The sequence below is a fragment of the Zosterops lateralis genome, assembly GCF_965231275.1.
Source record: "Zosterops lateralis genome assembly, chromosome: 4".
In the NCBI taxonomy this organism is placed as follows: domain Eukaryota; kingdom Metazoa; phylum Chordata; class Aves; order Passeriformes; family Zosteropidae; genus Zosterops; species Zosterops lateralis.
The window spans coordinates 22,964,836-22,985,436 of record NC_139765.1 but is presented as its reverse complement, the minus strand read 5'-3'; the positions used below and the strand labels follow the sequence as shown (position 1 = coordinate 22,985,436).

Genomic DNA, 20,601 nt, shown 5'->3' with positions numbered 1-20,601 from the left:
AGAGTATCTGGTGTTCATCAGGAGTGGATGAAGAGTACTGCATAAGTCAGCTTTTGGAGGGAGGATAATGTGCAAACTGGAAAGCATACTTCTATAGCAATTAAACTATAGAGCACTGGTGGAGGGCATGGTCCCCTGGAAGCATGACAGAAAATACCCAGCACAGAAGGAGCTGATTAAGCATGCACAAAAGAGACCTGTGACTTGGATGCAGACTGCAGGGCTGTTGGCTACATTGTGTGCCATTTGCTCTCCAGGACACAGCCTTGTGCTTCCGAGAACCAGGCTCTCCTGAGCAGAGATGCTTGCGTGACCAAGCTGCTGCCGACTGGAGCTGTGGGCTAAAGTAAGAATGAGCTGTGATGAGAAACAGCTCTGGAGCAGGGAGGTGCATCTGCAGGGTGGCTGGCTGCACCCAGGGAGCCAGCAGTAGTTAGGGCCCTGCAGTGTCAACAATGTTTAGTAAAATAAGCTGACACCCGAAGTACAGCCAAAATTGTCTGTGGGTATAAATCCAGCTTTTCAGCCCTTGGGAAGGGGTCTTGTTGAACAACAGTGAGGAATGCAAGATTTGAATGTGCAAAGGGACAGGATTTCCCACTCTTTCCCCAAACAGCTGCCATTTATCATCCATATTTCTGTGACCTCACTCATGTCAGCTGGGGTGACACTCCACACCATCCCATTCTGCTCTCCAACCTTCAGGTGTTCACCCCTGCCTGTCAAGCCTTCTCTCTTTTTGTGAAAGCATTCCTGTTGCTGAGCATTAGACTGATGTGAAAATAACTACAGTTTTTGCAGCACCAGCTTGTGTTGGGTTTACAGATCTATGGAGAAACTCTGATGTGGAACCACCCCCCCACTCCTTTCCTCCTACTGAGACAGACAGACGATAGGCTCAGGCAACAGCAAAAGTGAGATTTTGCTGGAAAGCAATTTCAGCTGCACTTCTTTCTAATCAGTTGTATTTTTTTTTCCTCTTACCATGCCCAGCACCAAGGCCTCTAGGTATCACCCAGCTGTGTGCTAAAGGACAGGGTAACAGCTTGTCTTGGTGGGTTGGATGGTGGCAGAGATGCACAACTCACACCATTACACAAGGAACAGTGAGGCAGTGGGGTCACTGGTAGTGATAACAGAAAGGTAAAAGGAAAGAGAATATTTCATGTCAATATTATGAAATGGAAGAAAAATTTGGTGTCAATTAACTCCAGCCAGCATAATGGGAACACAATACAGGAGCCTTCTACTTCTAAATTTATCTTCAGCCTAAAGAACAATAGTCGAGGGGATGGGAGGGTGAGATCCCTAGACTAATGTCTTACCAGAGTTGTCTGATTTACTTATTGGACCTAGCATAGCATCCTAGTTCAAGAGACAAGGAGCATATAAGGATGATCCTTTGCAGGTGTCTTACTGTTCTGCATTGCAGAACATTGCCAGGAAAAGAGGAGGAATTATGGGTATTAGACAGGATGCCTCCATGTTCTGAGCTTGGAGGCTTGCTGCCAGAAGTCCCAGGGTAACTCATGCACTCCTTTTCCAGGTAGATATATCTAAGTCACTACAGGAATCAGACGGGTTTTCCTGATGCTGTTTGTGTCCCATTGCTGGACACACTGTCCTGGAAAACTAATAACACACCCAAAGGAGTAATGACAGAGATTTGAATTGCATCAGCAAGCAGTACTATGGGTCTGCCTCAGAACCTGTGACTTAAAGGGTGTGCCAACCAGGACCGTGTGCTACTGCAATGACCAGCCACCCCAATCCCTGGGTTGACCTGAGGATCAGATATTCTCCTCTAGAAGAACTGTTCTACTGCTGCTGGGTCACCTCCAAGTGACAAGTGACCAAGAGGAAGACTACTTCTGTAGGAAGCTCTTCTGAGAATCCTTAATACCAGACTGCCCCAACATGTAACTGACAAGAAAGCAGCTCAAAAACCTAAACCGACAGGAAGACTTCCAACAACATTGGCTCAAGGGAATTCAGAGTTGCTTATGGCCAAACAGGAGTCAAACACAGTGTGGGATTGCTCAATGACATAGGTCCTTTCAGCCCTGAAATTGTTGTGAGAAGGCAGCTAATGAGACTGTGATGAATTGCAAGGCAGTGAGCATCATGAAACAACCTAAACACAGCCTACACTCTCCACTGGAGAAGTATGGCCACCCTGTCTCATGAGCTGTGTTAGTTTCCAGGTAACCAAGACTGTGTCAGGCACATGGTCCTCTAGTTGTACCTGAGTGCTGAACAGCAGCATATTGCCATTCTTCGCACATCTACCCCCAACCTTGGCAAGTGCACAAATAGGGACTGGCACTGCTCTGTGCTACTCTCTGCCTCTGTCCAAACCCAACTGAATCAAAAGCCTCCAAACACTAGGCCAGAGAAGGACACCAAGTCAGGAACACCTCTGTTTCATGAAGGAAGCCTTGCCAGGACCACAATCCTGTTGTCCCAGCAGGTGGGAAATCTCTAATCTACAGCCCACAAAGACTCAGTTTCCTCTGGCTTCTACACTGCAAGGATAAACTACCTAACTTGCACATAGGCAGCTGTAGTATGACAGCAGTCATACCTGGAGCATACCTGGAGGAAACAGAAATATGGATCTGAGTTGTTTCATCTTGCTTGAAACAGGTCAAGTATGGAAGCAATTCCAGCCAGGTACCACTTTCTGTCCAGCTTCTGTGGAAGCCAGGCTAGAGGTTCATCAAGGGCAGAAAGGCTGGCACAGGACTTTTGAGTGACCTGATGGACAACTGTGTCCATTTAAAGGACAGGTTTCTCTCACGCACAATGTGTGAAGAGAGCATTCCAGTGCTCAGCAGTATCCTATACAGATTGGAAACTGCTAGTTGCTGGAGCTGCGCATCCAGCAGGCTAAATCACAGGGCAGAACAACCTGGATCATCACAGGCAGCTGCCCTGTAATCTGGGAATGTTTCTGGCATTGTATCTCCCTTGTCTCCATGCTGAAGGCTTACAGAGCTGACAGTGCTTTGCTTGCAGTGGTGTACTGAAGCTACAAAGACCAATATAACTCTGAAAGCTGTTGGAGGCCTTAACAGTTTTTAATTGTTCTCAGCAAGTTCAGCATCTCCCAGAGAGTATAAGGAACACCAAAACAGCTTGTCTACCAGGAGCACTTCCAATATATTATCCACACACACACTGCTTCTCCCAGGCAGGGTCCATCAACAGCAGCAGTTCCTAGATGTGAATAGCCACGTAATTCTCCTGGGCTGTCTGGTGAATTTTCTGGGGTCAGAGTCCATAGAGCAAATGAGGCAGCAGTAAGGAAGGAAAAAAAAAAAATGGATAATGACAGAGAAATGGCATAGGGGAACCTGAAAACCCATGTTACAGTGGGGAGGGGATAATGCCTTGAGTAAAGAGTGAGGTGAGGGAAGCATACTGCAGAGGAGGGACTTCTACACACACTGCTGCTGGAGGAAGAGTAAATGCTGGTTGGTTCACTTGGGCAGGCAGTAACAGGCTGCTGCTCCTCACCTCCTCCTCCTCCTCCCTGCTTCAGCTGCTGCAGGACAGGGTGGCACCAGAAATGCCTCGCTTGGCAGAGGGGGACTCTCACATCAGGTTGAGCAAGTATTGAGTGAGTTCCTAGGATCATGATCCTTTCTTGGCTCTGGAGGCACTTTCCCATGCAAAAAAAACTCCTCTGTCCTGTCAGTCTCAACACCTTTCAAATTCTCCCACTTCTATTACCATGTCATGTGGCTGAACATTACCACCTTCCCAGCCAGGATGATCTCTAGTTTCTCATGTTAAAGGCATCTACTCACTGATTAATACCTTTGGGCCTATTTGTTGTCTTCCTGAAGTGTCAGTCACTTGATGAACTTGACAATCTTCCATGATGAAATGGCTGGCTTGGTTGATGAGAGGAAAGCAGTGGACATATACCCTGACTTCAGTAAGGCCTTTGGCATTGCCTCCCACAAAATTCCCCTAGAGAAGATAGTGGAAGTATGGGCTGGCTGAAGTAGCAGTGAATTAGACAGGAAACTGTGTGAACAGCTGGGCCCAAGGAATGCTGACCAGTAGCATAAAGTCTAGCTGGAGGCTTGTAATTAGGGGTGTCCTCCAGGGGTCAGTACTGGGTATTCTGTTTAGCATCTTCATTAATGAACTGTAAGATGAGGCATCAGTAGAGTGTACCCTCAGTAAGTATCTGTTGATACAAAACAGGGAGGAGCAGTTGACACACCAGAAGGTTGTGGTCCCATCCAGCATGACCTTGATAGACTGGGAAAACGGGCTGGCAGAAACCTCAAAAAATTCAATGAGAAGTGCAAAGTCCTTCACCTGGGAAACAATAATTCCAGGGACCAGTAGATATTGGGGAGACCACCCAGCTGGAAAGCAGTGTGACAGAAAAGGACCTGGGGTCCAGTGCTGGGTCCAGTTCTGGGCTCCCTAGTACAAGAGAGTCAGAAACATACTGGAGAGAGTCCAGAGAAGGGGCACGAAGATGACTAAGGGACTGAAACCTTGCCCAGAGCAGGTAATGCTCAGCAGGTTGCAGCTGACATCATCCAGCCAGCAGTTGCCACAGTAACTGCACTTATAAATGAAGGATAGGAGTTTTCTGGTGTAGTGGAACGACTGCCACCTGTCTGGGTGTTGTCGCTGTTGCACGGCAAGAAAGGGCAATGCAGTTTTCTGAGGATGAGAAAATAAATACCTTTTCCTACACTACACCAAGTGGGACTTCCCATCTGCTCCACCCTCCTGTGTGTGCTGCCACAGCTCTACGCTTCATAGCCCTGTTCCTCCCTGCCAACTGCACTCCTTCCCTAAACACTCGACCCAAGAAAAAAAGCTGCGTTAATCAAGAAGAAATCAGCTGACTTAGGCAAGAACCATTGCTTTTTTCAGTTTCAACAGCAGATGTTGCCTGCAGCCCTACTAGACCTATCCCAGAGGGAAGCAAAGCCTGAAGCCCATGAGGATCACAGACCCCCTATTGTGAGCAGCTAAATGGATGTCTGACAGGTTTGGACAGGGAGCTCATCATCCCCAGGGGTGCTCTCAGTCTAGTTTTCTAACAAGATCTGCTCAAACACTTACTACATGCAGAAATGACAGTAGCAGGGGGAAGTCAAACAAAATCAAAGCCTGGCAGACCTGATGGACCCCCAACAGTGCTGCTCCATCCCTGTTCAGAGCAGAAGCAGCTGCACTGATGTTTACAGGACAGAAGTCACCCCTGCCTAATGTTCTCACCTCCATGATGCACCAAGGGAAGGACAGATAAACCCTTCTGCTCCAAGTCTACCTCTGCTTCATAGCAAAGCCCTCAAGGGAGAGACACACCAGATGAAAAGAAGCTACATGGTCACAAGAGACAGGGATCAGCCATCACCTCTGCTGAGCTCTGTTTTCAGCAACAGACACATGAAAAAACTACTCTGCAGACTCACCATTTGGAATCCAAAGGACAAACTCCAAAGTATCTTTGGGGAGGGCCCAAATACAGGCTGGAACACTCTGACCAGCTACTGGATTTCCTGTTTCATTTCCAGTGTGCTAGCCTGGGAGACTACAGCCTCCAGCATCCCATCTGCTGTCTAGAACTGGAAAGAACAGAGTAGACAAGTGCTCATCCTCAAAGCACCTGAGAAAAAAGGGGGCATGGTCTGGGAATGTTCTCACTGTGCACAGTCTCTTCTGAACACCCACATATAACCAACTTGGCCTGGGAAATTTGCAGCCATACAGAGCATTTCCAGCCATGGCCTCAAAGTCACAACAACAGTGCTTCGAATTTCAGCCTGATACAAGAACTGAGAGCTCTGAAAAATAAACCAGGGTCTGGGTATCTCTAGATTGGTAACCCAAGTTAGCAGACACATCAGGTCTCAGTCTTGCTCTACTTAATGATGCAAGTGTTGGTCAAGTACTCATTAAGGGACTACCAGTCCTCTGGTGGCCTAATTGGACATGGGACAGACAGAAGAGAGAAATGGGCATATATGAAGGGGACTGATTAAGATTACAGGCAATCTTCAGAAAGCTCTTTGGATCTTCTTTTATTTTGGAAGGCTGTTTCCTAGGTTGCTTTGGACAGAAAAACAAAGCAGGAAAAGGCACTCAGCACCTGAAACTATCCTAGGGACAGTAAGTTGCATCCAATTCTCCCACATGAGCTGACACCACATTATCTTACACAGAGCATAGTTACTGAACATTAAATGCTGATCTCTCAAGCAGGAGATGTGATGCTTGGTTGCCATCAACAGCAGTTAAAGGAGTCTGACAGACAAAGGGGAGGATTGGCTCCTGTGTGACAAATGGAGGCAAAGTACATTTGAGTCACTTCCAACTTTTCTTACCCAATCTGTTTTCTCCCTCTGGGCTGGGAGTACAGACAAACCCAGGACACAGCAAGCTATAGTCCGGTTGAGGTAACCCCAGGGGTACGGTGACAGCCAACTCCCTGTCACTTAAAGCATAGCATGGTCAAGAAAGGTCACAGCAAAACCTTGCCTGGGCAGTTCTCAGCCCCCTGAAAGCTCTATGTACATAATAGAGATGGTCTCTCATCCCTACCCCAGCAGAGCCACACAATCCTTGGGGCCCACCTGGCTAGCAGAGGGCAGCCTTCAGGTGCAGCACAAGAGGTCACCATTCCCCAGCAATGAATTCCCCCATGCTGTGAAACACAAAGACAGCCGGCAAGGGTTGCATCACTCAGTGCTCGACTGACCTGGCTGGACACTGTGCCCTATGCCATAGCCCCGCCAGCCACCTCCACTCCGGTTCTGAGACACCAGTGATCCAGCAAAGGGCACCTCAAAGACACTATCCACCAGACCACCCACCTGTCCTGTCTACCCAGCAGCACCCCCTTGAGTGAGAAAAGGTCCTGCCATGTCCTCACCTGTGAGGGCTCAAAGATACCTAGGGCAGTTTCATCTTGATGGGACCATGAGTGAAAAAAAAAAAGAGGTAATTTCCAGCCTATGCTCACACTTTATTATATACAGAGACACAGTGAGTGTAAGAACATCAACATGAAACTTGGACAGTAAGGGATGCCCAAAGGAACTGCCTTCTGTCTCCTTGGTGCAACCAGTCAGCATAATTTATACAAATAATACAATATTTGAGCAATAAATAAGTTTGATAAATTAGATCAAGAAATTTAAAAAATGTAGAAAGACAAAGCAGCAAGGAATGATTTTGAGGACTGTGACACATTCACAGCAGTGACAACACCATCACAATCTCACCTGCACACCAGCCGTTGGAGCACAGACCCCCATCAGCACTTTTCTCTCACTGTACTACGACAAAATCCAACTGAGAAGGGGCACCAGGGAGAGTCATACAATTCACTAGTGCTGTGTTGCCAAGGTGTAGGAGCCCTCTGTCCTTCACAAGCTCCTTCAGGAAGGGAGCTTGAAAACAAGGTACAACTGCAGACCCACTGTGCGCAGTCACAGCTTGTCTGTTTGGCACAGGAAAAAACTCTCAAACCAGTCTCTTCTGTCCTTCAGATGGACACTGGCACAGTACTTAACTGGGTTGGGACAGGGGGGCAGTTGGGGAAACATCTCTAAGGAATAGGGGAGAGAAGAGATGAGGCAATGATCTTTTTCACTTGTGGGAGGCAAAGATGCTCTCACTCATGATTCCAGAACTTTGGCACACTCCTTCTACATGCCCTGGCACTGACAGACACCAGGTGGGTGACAATGCGAGCCAATCCCCTGGCAAGGAGGGGGTTACCACAGGACTGCAGGGTTGCAGCTCAGAAGTCAAGAGCTACAAGTCAAGAGACAACAGTAAAAGGCTGCCACTGGTTATCGAAGGGAAAAATAATACTAAAACCAGTCCCAAACCCCTGCAGGGGGAGAGACCAAATAGACACTGATTTCACCCCCCTTGCTCCCCCCAGCAGCCTTGAGGCCTCCAGCTCTCTCCCAAAGATGCTGGCAGCTGGCAATGAGGGAAGCGAGGACTCTGCCCATCATGGATAGCTCTAACAGAACGGAGACAACTTGAAACCTGTCCCCTCTTGCCAATCCCCTTCCCATTTTGTCCCCAAAGAAGGATGTTGGCACATGAAGAAACAAGGAATTGAGGGAATAGGGCAGTGAGAGAGAAATGGGAACAGACGGAGATCTGAGATGGGGAACCTGACCCCGCTGCCCTCACACGTACAAACTGTTACTCATCCAGGCCTGGTATCAAGTCTGCAATACTGTTCACATAGTAATTGGGCACCAGATCCTTGGCAGCAGCGTTGTCACTGGCCATGTAGGCCTGCGCCTCTTCCAGGCGGGAAACGCCTGTCAGGGTGAGAATGGTGGCAAGGCCGCAGTTCTTGCCGAAGAGGATGTCTGTCTCCAGACGGTCTCCCACCATGAGGGTGCGGGATGGGTCGACACCGAAACGCTCCACGATGCAATCAAACATGTATGTGTTGGGCTTCCCCACCACCAGTGCCTTGCGGCCCGAAGCCGTTTCCACTGCGGCTGTGAGGCTGCCAGTCCCTGCAGGGAGGGAAGGAGGAGGAACAGAAGTAGCTGCGGGACGCTCAGCACCCCGGGTCCCACCACGGGACAGGCAAGCGGGGTGCTGGCAGCACTGCTTCGGGAGCTGGCAGGCACGTCCTAGGGCATCCCTGCTTGTCCTGCCGCTCAGGGAACCGCCTCGCCCGCACTTGGGACAGCGAAGCCCACCCGAGGCCACCCCCGCCACCAGCCCCTTCCCCCCGGGGCGGCGCAGGACGGGGCGCGGGCTCACCGGGGGTGCGCTGGCCGTCGCTGAGCGGGTGCCAGGGGTCGGGGTCGGTGGCCACCAGCAGGCACTGAGGGTCGCGCAGGTAGCCGCAGGCCTGCGCCAGCTTGGCGAAGGTGAATTGGTCGTCATAGCCCACCAGGACGGCTCGCACCGGCTCGCCGGGTGCCGGCTCGCCCTCGCCCGCCAGGCGCAGCCCGGCGTCGCGCACCTCGCCGCGCAGCCCCTCGCCGCCCAGCACGAAGACGCGGCCGGCCCCGCTCCCGTTCCCGCCGCCGCCGAGGAGGCGCTGGCGGAGGAAGAGCGCGGAGCAGAGCGCGGAGCTGAAGACGTGCTCGGCGCGGACGCCGCGGAAGCCGAGACGGCTGAAGCGCCGCTCCAGCTCGGCCACCGAGCGGCGGCTGTTATTGCTGACGAAAAGGGCGGCCTTGCCGCTGCGCCGCAGCCGCTCCAGCAGCTCGGGGGCGCCGGGCACGGCGCGCTCGCCCGCCCACAGGACGCCGTCGCAATCGAAGAGCAGCCCCTGCGCCGGGCCCAGCACCTCCCGCAGCCCCGCGCCGCTCAGCCGCCGGCAGCTCGCCATGCTGCTGCTGCTGCTGCTGCTGCTGCTGCTGCTGCTGCTGCTGCTGCTGCTGTTGCTGTTGCTGTTGCTGTTGCTGTTGCTGCCGCCGCCGCAGCCCGCCCCGCCCTACTGCGCAGCCAATCACCGGCCCCCACTGCGCCCCGCCCCTCCGCGAAACCAATCACCGCCCCCCGCCTTTCCGCCGCCACCAATGGGAGACCCTAACGCTTCCAGGGGCAGGGCCGAGCCGAGGGCCGGCCCCCAAAGTCACCACGGCGCGAGGGGGCGGGAACAGGCCCGGGCGCACTGCCTATTGGCTGGAACCGTCGCGCCCGGCCAGCGCCGCCCGCAGTGCTCGCGCAGCCGCGGAGCGCCCCCTGCCGGCCGGTGGGGCCTGTGGCAGCGCGGCCGCCATTACGGCCCCGCCCTGCGTCTCCGCCGGCCGTGGGCGTCGGCCGCGCTCCCGCCTCCTTTCCTACCCGCTGCCGCCCCCGGGCTGCACTCCCCAGCACTTCAGGCTGCCACGTGTGCCCTTCTTATACCAGCCTTGGACTTTAACACTAGCTTTTCAAATATTGTCAAAAGATCACAGAACCGGTTAGGCTGGAAAAGCCTTATAAACATCATCGAGTCCAGCCTAAGACCGACCACCACCATGTCAACTAGACCATGGCAGTAAGTGCCACATCTTGTCTTAAACACTCACTCCACCACCTCCCTGGGCAGCATTGCAACAGCTAATCACTTTCTGTGAAAAAAATTCCTCCTGCTGTCTCATCTGAACCTCCCCTGGTGCAGATTGTGACCTATGTCCTCTTGTTGCCTGAGAGAAGAGGTTATCTCCACGGTCTCTTTTCAGGGAGTTGTAGGGAGTGATCAGGTCACTCCTGAGCCTCCTTTTCTACAGGCTAAAGAACCCCAGCTACCTCAGCCACTCCTAATAGAACATGCACTCCAAATATATCTGTATCTGTCTGTCTATCTATCTATCTATCTATCTATCTATTTATCTATTCATCTATTTATCTATCTACCTATCTATATCTGTATTTATATACATCCATCTGTGTGTTCCTGGGGCAATGCATTTTAAGGGAAAATGGGGCTGGGATCATGGCTGAGCATCTGCAAATGGCCCCATAGGGCCAAGCTGCCTGTGCTGGCCTGAAAGCTGCAGGCAGTGTCTGGGCCTGCAGTGGAAAATGTGGGCAGGAATCTGGGCCCTTACTGGTGGCTGGGCTCTGGCATGGACATGGTAGTGTGGGGAGGTGGAGACTGAGATGGGAGAGCGAGAGAAGACAGGCAAAGCATGCCAGGTGGTGTGAGCCAAGGGAACAAGGTGGAGGACCAAGAGATGCTGTCCCTCAGGCCACCCTGGCATTTCCACAGCACCTGCTGTGTCCTAGGGAGGTGCCAGATCCCATCTCCTCAACCTGGCATTTCCCCGTGCCCCTCACCCTGTTCAGTTCTCTGTGGGGTGTCCTTCTGGGGCTGATGTGGCCAAGGGGCTTCCTCCTGCAGGCAGTGGCTGTCCCTCTGTGGTTCCCAGCACACAGTCCATGGCAGCCACTGTGTCAGCCTCGCCAGTGGGAGGCTTGGGGGATGGTGGGACATCTCGGCTGTGGCGGGGTGCTGGCTGTGGAGGGAGCGGTGGTGGGATGGAGGGGGCTCTGCTGGGTGCTGTCCGTCGTGGCAGGGCTTTGGGGCTGGCTGTCTGGGCAGGAGCCATGCTCCAGGGCTGCGTCACAGGAGGTGGTGGCATTGTGGGTCGGGCTGGAGCTGGGCGTTTGCCTGAAAAAGGAGATGAGGTGAGCTAGGGTCCTCTCTACTGGGATCTCTCCAAAGGGCAGAAGGAGCTGCAGACAGGTGGTCAGACAAATTGCCCCTTGCCCAGCTTCTGTCCTGAAGACACAAGTGCACACCAGCTTTTCTGGGGGCTTTTCCCTCTTCCCTTCACAAAGGGCCATGAGTTTTGACACCTCTTTACCGGCGGTGTTCAACTCAACACTGGAGGTCGTACTGTGTCCATCCCACAGTCCCATCTTGGCTGTATCCTGGCCATGCTGCCCTGGCCAGAGGCCTTTCCCCTCATTTGGTGACAAGGATGTCCCCAGTGCCCACCTGTGTGGGGCACAGCAGGATGATGACTAAACCACAGGAGGTGGCATTGGGGGATGTAATTTCCCAAGGATCTGGGGCACCCTAACCTTTGCGGGTGGTGTTGTCAGTCGTCATCGGAGCTGGTGGCCCTGCAGCTTCAGGAGATGGCCTGGGCGGTGCTGGGGATGCTGGCTGAGACCTGGGCTCAGGGTCCCTGGAGGTGCTGTGCAGAAAATGGGGCAAGTCAGGCTTTGGTTGGGCATGGTGATCCTGGCTGCGAGGCACCTTGCAGCCACCTGTGACGGTATGGCCCTGATGTGGGGTGGGAGGGAGGAAGACATGGGGAGAGCTGGGACAGCCAGAGCCTCTAGCTTCTATCAGACTTACGCCTCTCCATCCAAAAGGGTGCTGGCTGGAGGAGTCATAGGAGTTGGCTCTTCCACTGGGGGAGCCTTGCAAAGTCCAGTGTTTGTGGGCAGCATGAACATGCCCGAGACATTGAAATCTACCTCTGGGTGAAGAGAAAGGAGGAGATCCTGTGAGGAAGCCACACAGAGCAGTGACCCCACAGCAGGGAGCCAGAGCAGTCTCCCACTTCTCTCCTCCTGGAGATGGAGAAATGTTCCTTTCCCTTCTTCTCCCTGTCACTCTCTGCTGTGGGCCACCAAGTGATGCCCTGGTCCTACCTTCAGGAAAGAGAGTGTCCACGTTCTGGATGAGGGCTTCCACCACAGCCTGGATGGAGGAGACCGAGGCCAAGTCCAGTTGCATGGGGTCTCTGAGAGACAGGGGTGGGGGAGTCATCAGAGAAAGGGTTTGGAGGCATTAACCTCATATGGGTTTTTGTGTTCATTCTGCAGGGCTCAGGGTCTGAAGGGAAGACAGCCCAGCCAAGGGCCATGGCAGCATGGGTGGTGGGCCTTTTTCCCTGTCCTTTGAATCCTGGTTTGGTGTTGAAGGCCAGTGGTGTTGAAAGCCACCCATGTCACTAGTGCTTTGGGTCTTAGCCTGTTCCTCTACTACTTTGCAGAGTGGCTAAGAGGACGTGCTTTGTGAGGGGATATGCAGCCTGGGGACCATGGGAACAAGGGACAGGACTTGAGGATGGAGGAGGTGTAAGTGCTTTAGACCAGCCTGAAGGCTGCTGGATCAACCTTTATCAGGGCATTTGCCTTCTGGTCACCCCAGCTGGGGCTAGGGAGCTGCCTCTCACCCCTTCAAACCAGATCTTACCCTGTGCTCTGCTGTGACCACAGCAGGTTTGGGCCCAGCACAATGGCAATGTTGCTGGGGGTCATTTTATTCACCTCCTGGTGTTCAGCCAGCTTGGCTAAAAACTTGATTAGATACCTGCAGGGTGAAAGGAGAGCAAGGGTTTAGTAAGTATGGACTTGAGGAGGGAATGGATACCTCTGGTGATTGCTTGGGGCTGAAGAAGCCCTGTTCTGACAAAACACCTCAGATTGTTGTAGCTGTCCTGGGGCAGGCGGCTGCAGGTGTCTCGCAGGCTCTGTACGCGGTTATCAATGTCCTTTAAGCTGTAAGAGAGAAGGAGGAGCAGAGAGCTCAGCCTGTTCCCTGTGGCAGAGGGGGACACAGTGAACAAGGAGGAAGGCCAGTGTTGGCTGCCCCGTGCAGGCCATAGCCCTGGAGATGGAGATGTCACACTTTGTACTGGGCAGGTGGAAGCAGGCATCCACGGAGGCACTGTGTTCGTATCTCCCCAAATGAGACAGAGCACCCCTGCTCCAAGTGCCAGGAAGGATGGAGGGGATTGACTGGGGGCTTTTTGAGACCTGCCAGGGATTTCCACCCCAGTGCCTGGACCCACCTGGCCACTTTGACCCATTCATCATAGAGTTCAAATGTCATCAAAGGCTGGGGCAGCTCCCGCAGGTAGGATTTCAGTGCACCTGGGAGGAGAGGGGGAGCAGTGGAGGTGATGGCAGCTGAGGGATGGCAGGGACTGCCCAACCATGTCCCCCCACCCTGCCTTGCTGGCACTCACCAGCCACAGCATGGGGGTCTGAATAAAACTCCTCCAGGGCATTGGAGCCGCTGGCCAAGCTGCTCTTCAGCTTTCTCAGCACTGAGGCACCTGCTGCCAGCCGGAAGAGTCCCTGGGGATGAGATGAAGAGGAAAGGGATGCATTTTGAGTTTGGGAGGAGTGCATCTAGTGGGGAGAAAGGCAGTGAGGGGGAGCACTCCCTACCTCCTCCTTCATGCCAGAAGCCAACAGCATCATGACACAGGCTTCAATGGGAAGTGCAATCTCCCGGCCCAAGCTTTTGAGGTGTGTCTCTAGGGACACACCATAGTACCCTGCCACTGGGATGTCTGTTGTGAAGGAAGGCTCTGGAAGAGGAAGGAAAATGTCAAGAGGGATGGTGGACACTGGGATCATCCAGCATTTGGCCATGACAACATCCTGCTCTAAGCCTAACTTGGCTGGCTACAGGCAGAGGCAGAGTTGGAGGCAGGACAGGCAGCATCCCCAGTCCATGTCAAGCTGCAGTCCCCAACCTACCAGCCCAATATGGTAGGCTGCAGCAGGTGTTGGCAGGGAAAAATAGCATTTTTCAGCTTTGCTGGCCACACTTGTATCCCCTGGGCTCAGCTGCAGCCCTTGCCAGGCTGCATGGAGAGCCAGAGGGTACCTGTCTGTCTGTGGCTTTCCCTCAGCTCTGCTAGAGCTGACTCCAGAGATTCCAGTGATTGCCGGTGGTACTGGGCTTGGATTTCCAAGAGCTGCCAGACAGGGGACAAGCAAACAGCATTCAGTTGGCACCAGCCCCTCTTGGAGAGATGCCCATTCCCAGGACATTGCACACACATGATGACAGGGCAAAGAGGAAGCTGCAAGGGGAGCCCACCTGGGGTCCATGGGACTGTGTCTTTAGTAAGGGGTAGAGGGCAAATTGAAGAGGGGTATCATCAGCACAAGCTGCTTGTTTGCACTTGGTGTTAGTGGTGGCATTAGACTGCAGTGCCTGGAGCAAGGCCAGCTATAGGCATCAGCTGATGCCTTGATCTGTCCCCTGCCCTGTTTGGGGGCACTTGGTGTGTATGGGGGCAAGGCTGGGCTCAGACATGTTGCAGTTGATGTTCACACACTGGGGAGAAGTGAGACAGAAGACTTACTTTGATGAAGTAGCTGGCATAGATGTCCTCTTTGGTGGAGAAGTGGTAGAGGTCAGCCATGTACTCATCCTGGGAAGGGAGACACAAGAGCAATCTTTCATCCCCTCCCTGCACCCGAGGAAGAGGAGACACCTTCATGAAGCCCTTTCATCCAGTCTGTGAGTGGTCTAGACAAGGTCTCTGGGTGCAGTGGGGCTTTCTCCTTGCTTCCATTAGTTGTGCTTGGGTAGTGGCAGCAACCTGCCCCATGATTGAGGTCCTGGCACAAGTGGCTCAGGAACAAGAGGTCTCCTTGAGCTCCAGTGAGCTGACTAGCTCTGCCAGATGAGGTACTGGGCTTTTCAGAGAAACAGGGCAGAAGTGGAGAAAGTTGATGTGAAACTTCTCTGCCACCATGACAGATCCTATTCAGGTGGTTTCCAGGGGGCCCCATATGCTCCCTGATTTAGCCCCTGGAGCCCCTAGAGCCTCCTCTCTGCAGCAGCTTGAGCTTTGGATTCCTTTACTCTTTTTCTTCCCTGGGCTTGGGCCATCTCCCTATTTCTACTTGAGGGGCTGCTTTGCTTTCAGAGGGCAGGACATGCTGGCTGGCTGCAATCCATCTCAGCATGGGGTCACCTTGGACAGGACTGGTGGAGGGGAGAAGGTCTGCAGTCCTGGATCTGATCCACTTGAGAACAAGTGACCATCTCACCTTGCACTTCTCCACCTTCCTCTTCACCTCCTCCTCTTCTTCCTTCAAGATCTCCAGTTTGTTGGCAGCAGAAGATGCCCCTGGGCCAGCACCAGCTCCAGTGCTGTTACTGGAACTCTTGGCAGCTTGGTTCAGCCTTTGGTATGGGAAAAAAGAGGCACATTTATGGTCTGAGTGCCAGGAATGCTGGGTAAAACAGGTGTGCAAGACTTCCAGAGAAATCTGGCACGGCAAGGGCTACCGCTGGCAAGAGTTGGAACGAGGTGATCTCACTACCAAGCAGCACTGGGGCACTTTGCCGCCTTTAGTAGCAGTGCTGCCCTTCTCTCTGGTGCTATGGAATCAGCATCTGAGCCCAGAACAAAATGCACCAACAGAGAGGAGCTAGCTGGGTGCTCCAGAAGAGCTATTGGAAATTGACTCCCCAGGGCAATTATCCTTCTCTCTCACCCAACCTGTCTGGGGGCTGTGCTCTGTATGCCCTCGCCCCCCAGGGCTGCAGTGTGCCCCATACCGGCTCTTGATTGTGTTCCAGTCAGAAATCAACTTCTGGAGGGTCTTCTTGCGCTTCAGGATTACGGGGAGCTCCTCCTGGGGGAGAGAGGGTCAGAGTGAGTGGGGGGAGGCCTGGGGACACAGGAAGGAGTGGTGAGATTGGAGAGTGGAGCCAGCACAGCAGCCAGGACTACCTCACTGAGCTTGTTGAGTGGCTGCAGGATGTAGTGCTCCAGGGCAATCTCAAACTCAGCCACGATTTTGGCCAGTGAGCTCTGTATGCAGCAACCCATCTCCAGGACTTTCCTGCATGGGACAGAGATGAAATGACTGTGACTGGAGCCATGCCCCTCTCTGACCCAACATCCCCACTGTACCTGTACCTACATGGGACCCTGAGCCAGCCCCTGGCCCTACTCTGCAATGGGAGGCTGAAGGTGCTGGCTGTCCCTTCTCCCAGATCAACACCAGTGTTTGCTCTGGGGACATGGTTTGAGCCATGGCAGCCCGTGAGCCAGGACAATGTCACTACCAGGATCTGGCCTCTTTTGGGGTCACCCTGGCACTTTCTCCCACCAGTACTTACCCAAGGCTGGACTCTGTGTCCAGTTCCTTGAAGCTCTCAGCCATCGCCATGGACAGAGCCATCAAGGGCAGCTTCTTCTGCACAGAGCCAAGGATTTGGGAGAGAAGTGATGACACCACTGTGCCTGACCACACAGTGGTAATCCTCACCACAGGGCACCTTGGGTGCCAGAGTTCACAGGGATTTAGGAAGGAACATAGACAACAAGGGCTTTGGAGGGTTATTCAATGCAAAGACACTGTCTCTCTTTCAGGAGTGTCCCAAATTAGTGATGGTTGGTGATAAGTGATGGTTGCCCTGCTCTGCTCATCCCAGGCACATGCTGGGACCTGGGCTTGGCATAGCTTTGGGCCACTCTTCAGCAAAGCTGGCAAAGCAGGGGCCTGGCATCCCCATTGTTGGCAAGGAACAGAGCTGGGGTGAGCACAGGCTGCAGTGTGAAAATTTTTCTCACCACTCGCTTGTCCATCTCGGAGCCACATTGTCCCTGCAGGCAGGCTTGGAGCCTCTTGGACACACTGTGAGCTGCTCGCTTGGCCGGTTCAATCCTCTGTTCAATCTGAGGACAGAAAAGTGGGACCAGGGAACCCATTTTGTCAACCATGGGCACCTCGAGGCCATTTCCTCACTACCCAACTCTGGGTGACAATGGCCTATTGTGTTGGTTTTGCCTGGGCTCGGTTTTGGTAGTGGGGGGGGGCCCAGGCTTCTGTGAGAAGCTGCCAGAAACTTCCACCATGTCTGGCAGAGCCAATTCCTGATGGCTCTGAAGATGGACATGCTGCTGGCCAAGCCTGGGCCAATTAGAGATAGTGGTAATGCCTCAGTGAAAACATGTTTAAGAACAAAATCAAAACAAAGTAGGAATACAGTTTTTTTTCTAGCTAGAGAAGAGGAAGTGAGAACATGTGAAGGAAAGGACATGGAGACGCCAAGGTCAGTGGAGAAGGAGAGGGAGGAGGTGCTCCAGGCACCAGAGCCAAGATGCCTCTGCAGGCCATGGTGAAGACCATGGTGAAGCTGCTGTTCCCCTGCAGCCCATGGGGATCCACAGGGGATGCAGAGATCCACCCACAGCCTGTGAGGGAGGTGCCCATGCCAGAGTGGGTGGATGCCTGGAGGAGGCTATGATCCAGTGGGAGACTCAATGGAGAGAGGGAGCCCTTGCTTCCAGGCCGGACCAGCCTGACCTTGGAAAACTGCACCCCATGGAATAGTGACCCATGCTGCAGCAGTTTTGGAAGGACTGTTGCCTGTGGGAGGGACTCATGTTGCAGCAGTTTTAGGAGGACTACTGCTCATGAGATTGGGAACCACACTGGAGAAGTTAATGGGGGAACTTTGCGGGGAGGGACCCCACAGAAGGGAGGGACCTGCAGCAGAGCAGCAGGACTCCTCTCCCTGAGCAGCAGAAGATGATCTTGGGTGATGAACTGACCAAAACTCCCATACCCCATCCTCTGCATAGTTGGTGGGAAGGAGGGAAGGGTTGGGGGAAGAAAAGGTGTTTTTAAGGGTTTATTTTACTTCTCATTATCCTCCTCTGATTTTGTTAGTAAATAATTCACTTTGTACCTCTAAGTTGAGCCTGTTTTGCCCTTGGAGTATTTTTCCTGTGCCTTACCTCAACTCATGAAGCCATAATTAAATTTTTCTCTCCTCTGCCCAGCTGTGGCAGAGGAGGATGAGTGAACAACTTTTTAAGTGCCTGGCGTTTGGCCAGTGTCAAACCACACCTGCCCAGCATCCTGCCACAGCCGGGAGCATCTGGTCCAGTGAAAAGGGACCACAACTCCTGGTCAGGATTCATCCCTTTGTGAGCAGCTAGGAAAGCCATTCCTGATAGCAGGAGCTTGCCAATCCCTTAACACCAATCCCTTAACATCATGGTCCTCTGGCATGCCAGCAGATCCCAGCCCCATGACTTGGATGTGCTGGCAGGGCAAATGGCAGGCAGGAGCGGGGCAGGTTCCCACACCCAGGCACAAGCAGACACACGCCTGCCAGCTCATGCCTCACCTGCAGCAAATCTTCTGACAGGAGTTCAGTTGCTTCTTGGGCTCTGCAGAGGAAGGAGAAGGAACTATCAGCAAATGGGGATAACCTCCACCCACCTTCCTTGGGAAGGCAGGTCCTTATGCATCCTACCCGCCTCTCTTTGGGCTCCTGGGAGCAGGAGACACAGGCTGTAGCCTGGACCATCAGATACAAGGCTATGGGTAGAATGAGCCTGGGAGGACAAGAACAGCAGGAGCAGGTCAAGGGAGCCAACTTTGCTGGCTGGTAGACACCCCATCAGACAGGGTTTCCAGTTCAGTGCACCTCAGTCAAAAAGTCAAGATGTGACCTGTGTTTTTGGAGTCAGAGTGCTTAGCGGGGCCACAACAGGAGCAGGATGTTTACTGCCCCTGACTGTCCATCTCCCCCCTGAAGGTGAATCCAGGGCAGTGATGTTGCATCTGGCACATGTCTTTGCAGGCCAGGGTAATCAGTAGCTGTGGGGCCACTGGTGCAAGAGAAACAGTATCCTTGTGGTCAAACACGGGTCCAAGACCAACACCAGCCCCTCCAGAAGTGCCTACACAAACCCAGCTTTCTGTGGTTCTGCTGAAAACCAAATTCAAAACCCACCATGACCATGACCCTAAAACCTCCCCGATGCCTCCCATAGAGGAAATCTTGCTTCACAGCCTGCTATCGTTGCAATGTCCCAGGAACCCCATTTGATTTCCATCTGCTGTTGCTTTTTCCCCAGTTCACATTTCTCTCTTTTCACTGCCTGCTAAAGCCAATGTGGGATGAGGATGTGGAACTTAAGGAAATGGTGGTTTGGTTGAAGGCAAGCAAGATCACGTGAGGTCATGGTGCACAGAGGAGAAGCTTTGCAGCAGGTGAAGGGTTTGCTCTTGGACTTCACAAGCTGCTTGAGACTTGCCTGCCTGGGATTAAGCAAAAGGGAGGTGGATCTGTCATGGAGATGAGGAATCTTGAGGAAAGAGGGATGGGAAGGGGCATCATGCTCCCTTCCAGGGAATGCAAGGGGAGCAAGAGGCCACTAGCATATAGGAGTTGCTTCCCTGTGGTTGATTTGCTGGGCTGGCTGAAGGACCTCAGTGGTTCAGGGGACACACTTGGTCCCACTTAGCCACCAGTGCTGGGAACTTGCAGAGGTGGCAGTAGGAAAGAGAGTGAGAGGGCTGGGCAGAGAGGGCCTAGCCCTGTTATTTCAATTCTGGGTTTTGCAAGGGGAGAGCTTTGGAAAACCAAAGAGAAAAAGAAGGAAATGACAGAGATAGGACAGGAACAGAGGGGTTTTGTGTGAAGCTGTATGTCCTCCATGGGTCCATCCAAGGACCCCTGGTCCTCCTCTCCTCAAAGGGCATTCTGGGCTGCTCATGCTGGCTAGAGGTATGCAGAGCATTTGATTCCTGTGGGGCACCCCAGACTCAGCAGGGAGGGCAGGTCCCAGCCTGATCACCTTCCTGGACATTGCACAGCCAGGGGCATGTGGCTGAAAGGTCCCTTCCCACTGCTCCACTGCCCCACATTCTAGTGAAGCCAAGCTTGGGAAAGCCCTATTTCCTGGTGAATGTCGTACCTGTGGGCCCTGGGAGAGTAGCTGGGCTCGAGGATTGTTTACTGCTGAGCAGCACCAATGCAGCCTTCCCAAAGCCCCTAAACTTATGCTGAAGATGATCTAACCCCTAAAGTTTTTCTCCCCCTTTTCCCAGGCCACCAGCACTGGAGGTCAGTCTAGCCCCAGCATAAACCCTCCAGGACCCACATCCCACTCCCTCCGGTACATGTAGTGGAGAAGTCCTTACCTAATGGTGGTGTTGGGATGGGACAGCTGCTGGCGCATTCGATTAAACTGTCTTTTCATCATCTTGAGAGTCAGGAGACCACAAAATCTGGTCTGCTTGGCTGTACCCGCTCAGCTCCCTTTGGTAATACTTGGCATTGGATGCCTGCAGCCCCTCTTCTCCCTGGAGCCACTTCGCTTGTCCCGGAGGACCTCTCCGTACTTACTCCTCTTCCTCCTTCCCTCGTTCCCTCTTTTTCAGTTTCCCCAGCTGGTCCCCTCCCTAGTCCCTCCCTGGGGATGCCCTGCCTGCTTTCTTTTCCCCTCCCTTGAGTTCCCTTCTCTCTCTCCCTTTCCTTTTCTGAGCTTCCTTCCTCCTCCGTCCGCCCCTCCGCCGCAGGTCAGGTAAGAACAGTTCAGAGAGAGCTCCTGCTCCGTTCTG

General features: G+C 53.1%; 2 protein-coding genes across 2 annotated transcripts; both read right to left on the bottom strand.

Annotated features, from left to right (window-relative positions):
* Positions 1–6,960: 6,960 nt before the first annotated feature.
* On the bottom strand, positions 6,961–9,361 carry PDXP (pyridoxal phosphatase; the record flags this gene model as incomplete). Its single annotated transcript, XM_083860660.1, has 2 exons — positions 6,961–8,531; positions 8,785–9,361. The coding sequence occupies 2 exons, from the start codon at positions 9,359–9,361 to the stop codon at positions 8,206–8,208; spliced, it is 903 nt and encodes a 300-aa protein (XP_083716786.1). The 3' UTR covers positions 6,961–8,205.
* Positions 9,362–9,870: 509 nt separating this feature from the next.
* Positions 9,871–20,601, bottom strand: SH3BP1 (SH3 domain binding protein 1). Its single transcript, XM_083860462.1, has 18 exons — positions 20,182–20,601; positions 18,377–18,419; positions 16,812–16,916; positions 16,358–16,434; positions 15,966–16,077; positions 15,791–15,867; positions 15,277–15,412; positions 14,583–14,651; positions 14,099–14,189; positions 13,654–13,796; positions 13,449–13,560; positions 13,272–13,353; positions 12,898–12,978; positions 12,674–12,790; positions 12,127–12,218; positions 11,828–11,951; positions 11,548–11,663; positions 9,871–11,131 (listed from the first exon to the last, which is right to left on the bottom strand). Exons 1-18 carry the CDS (start codon positions 20,241–20,243, stop codon positions 10,803–10,805), a joined length of 1,968 nt encoding a protein of 655 aa, XP_083716588.1. The 5' UTR covers positions 20,244–20,601; the 3' UTR covers positions 9,871–10,802.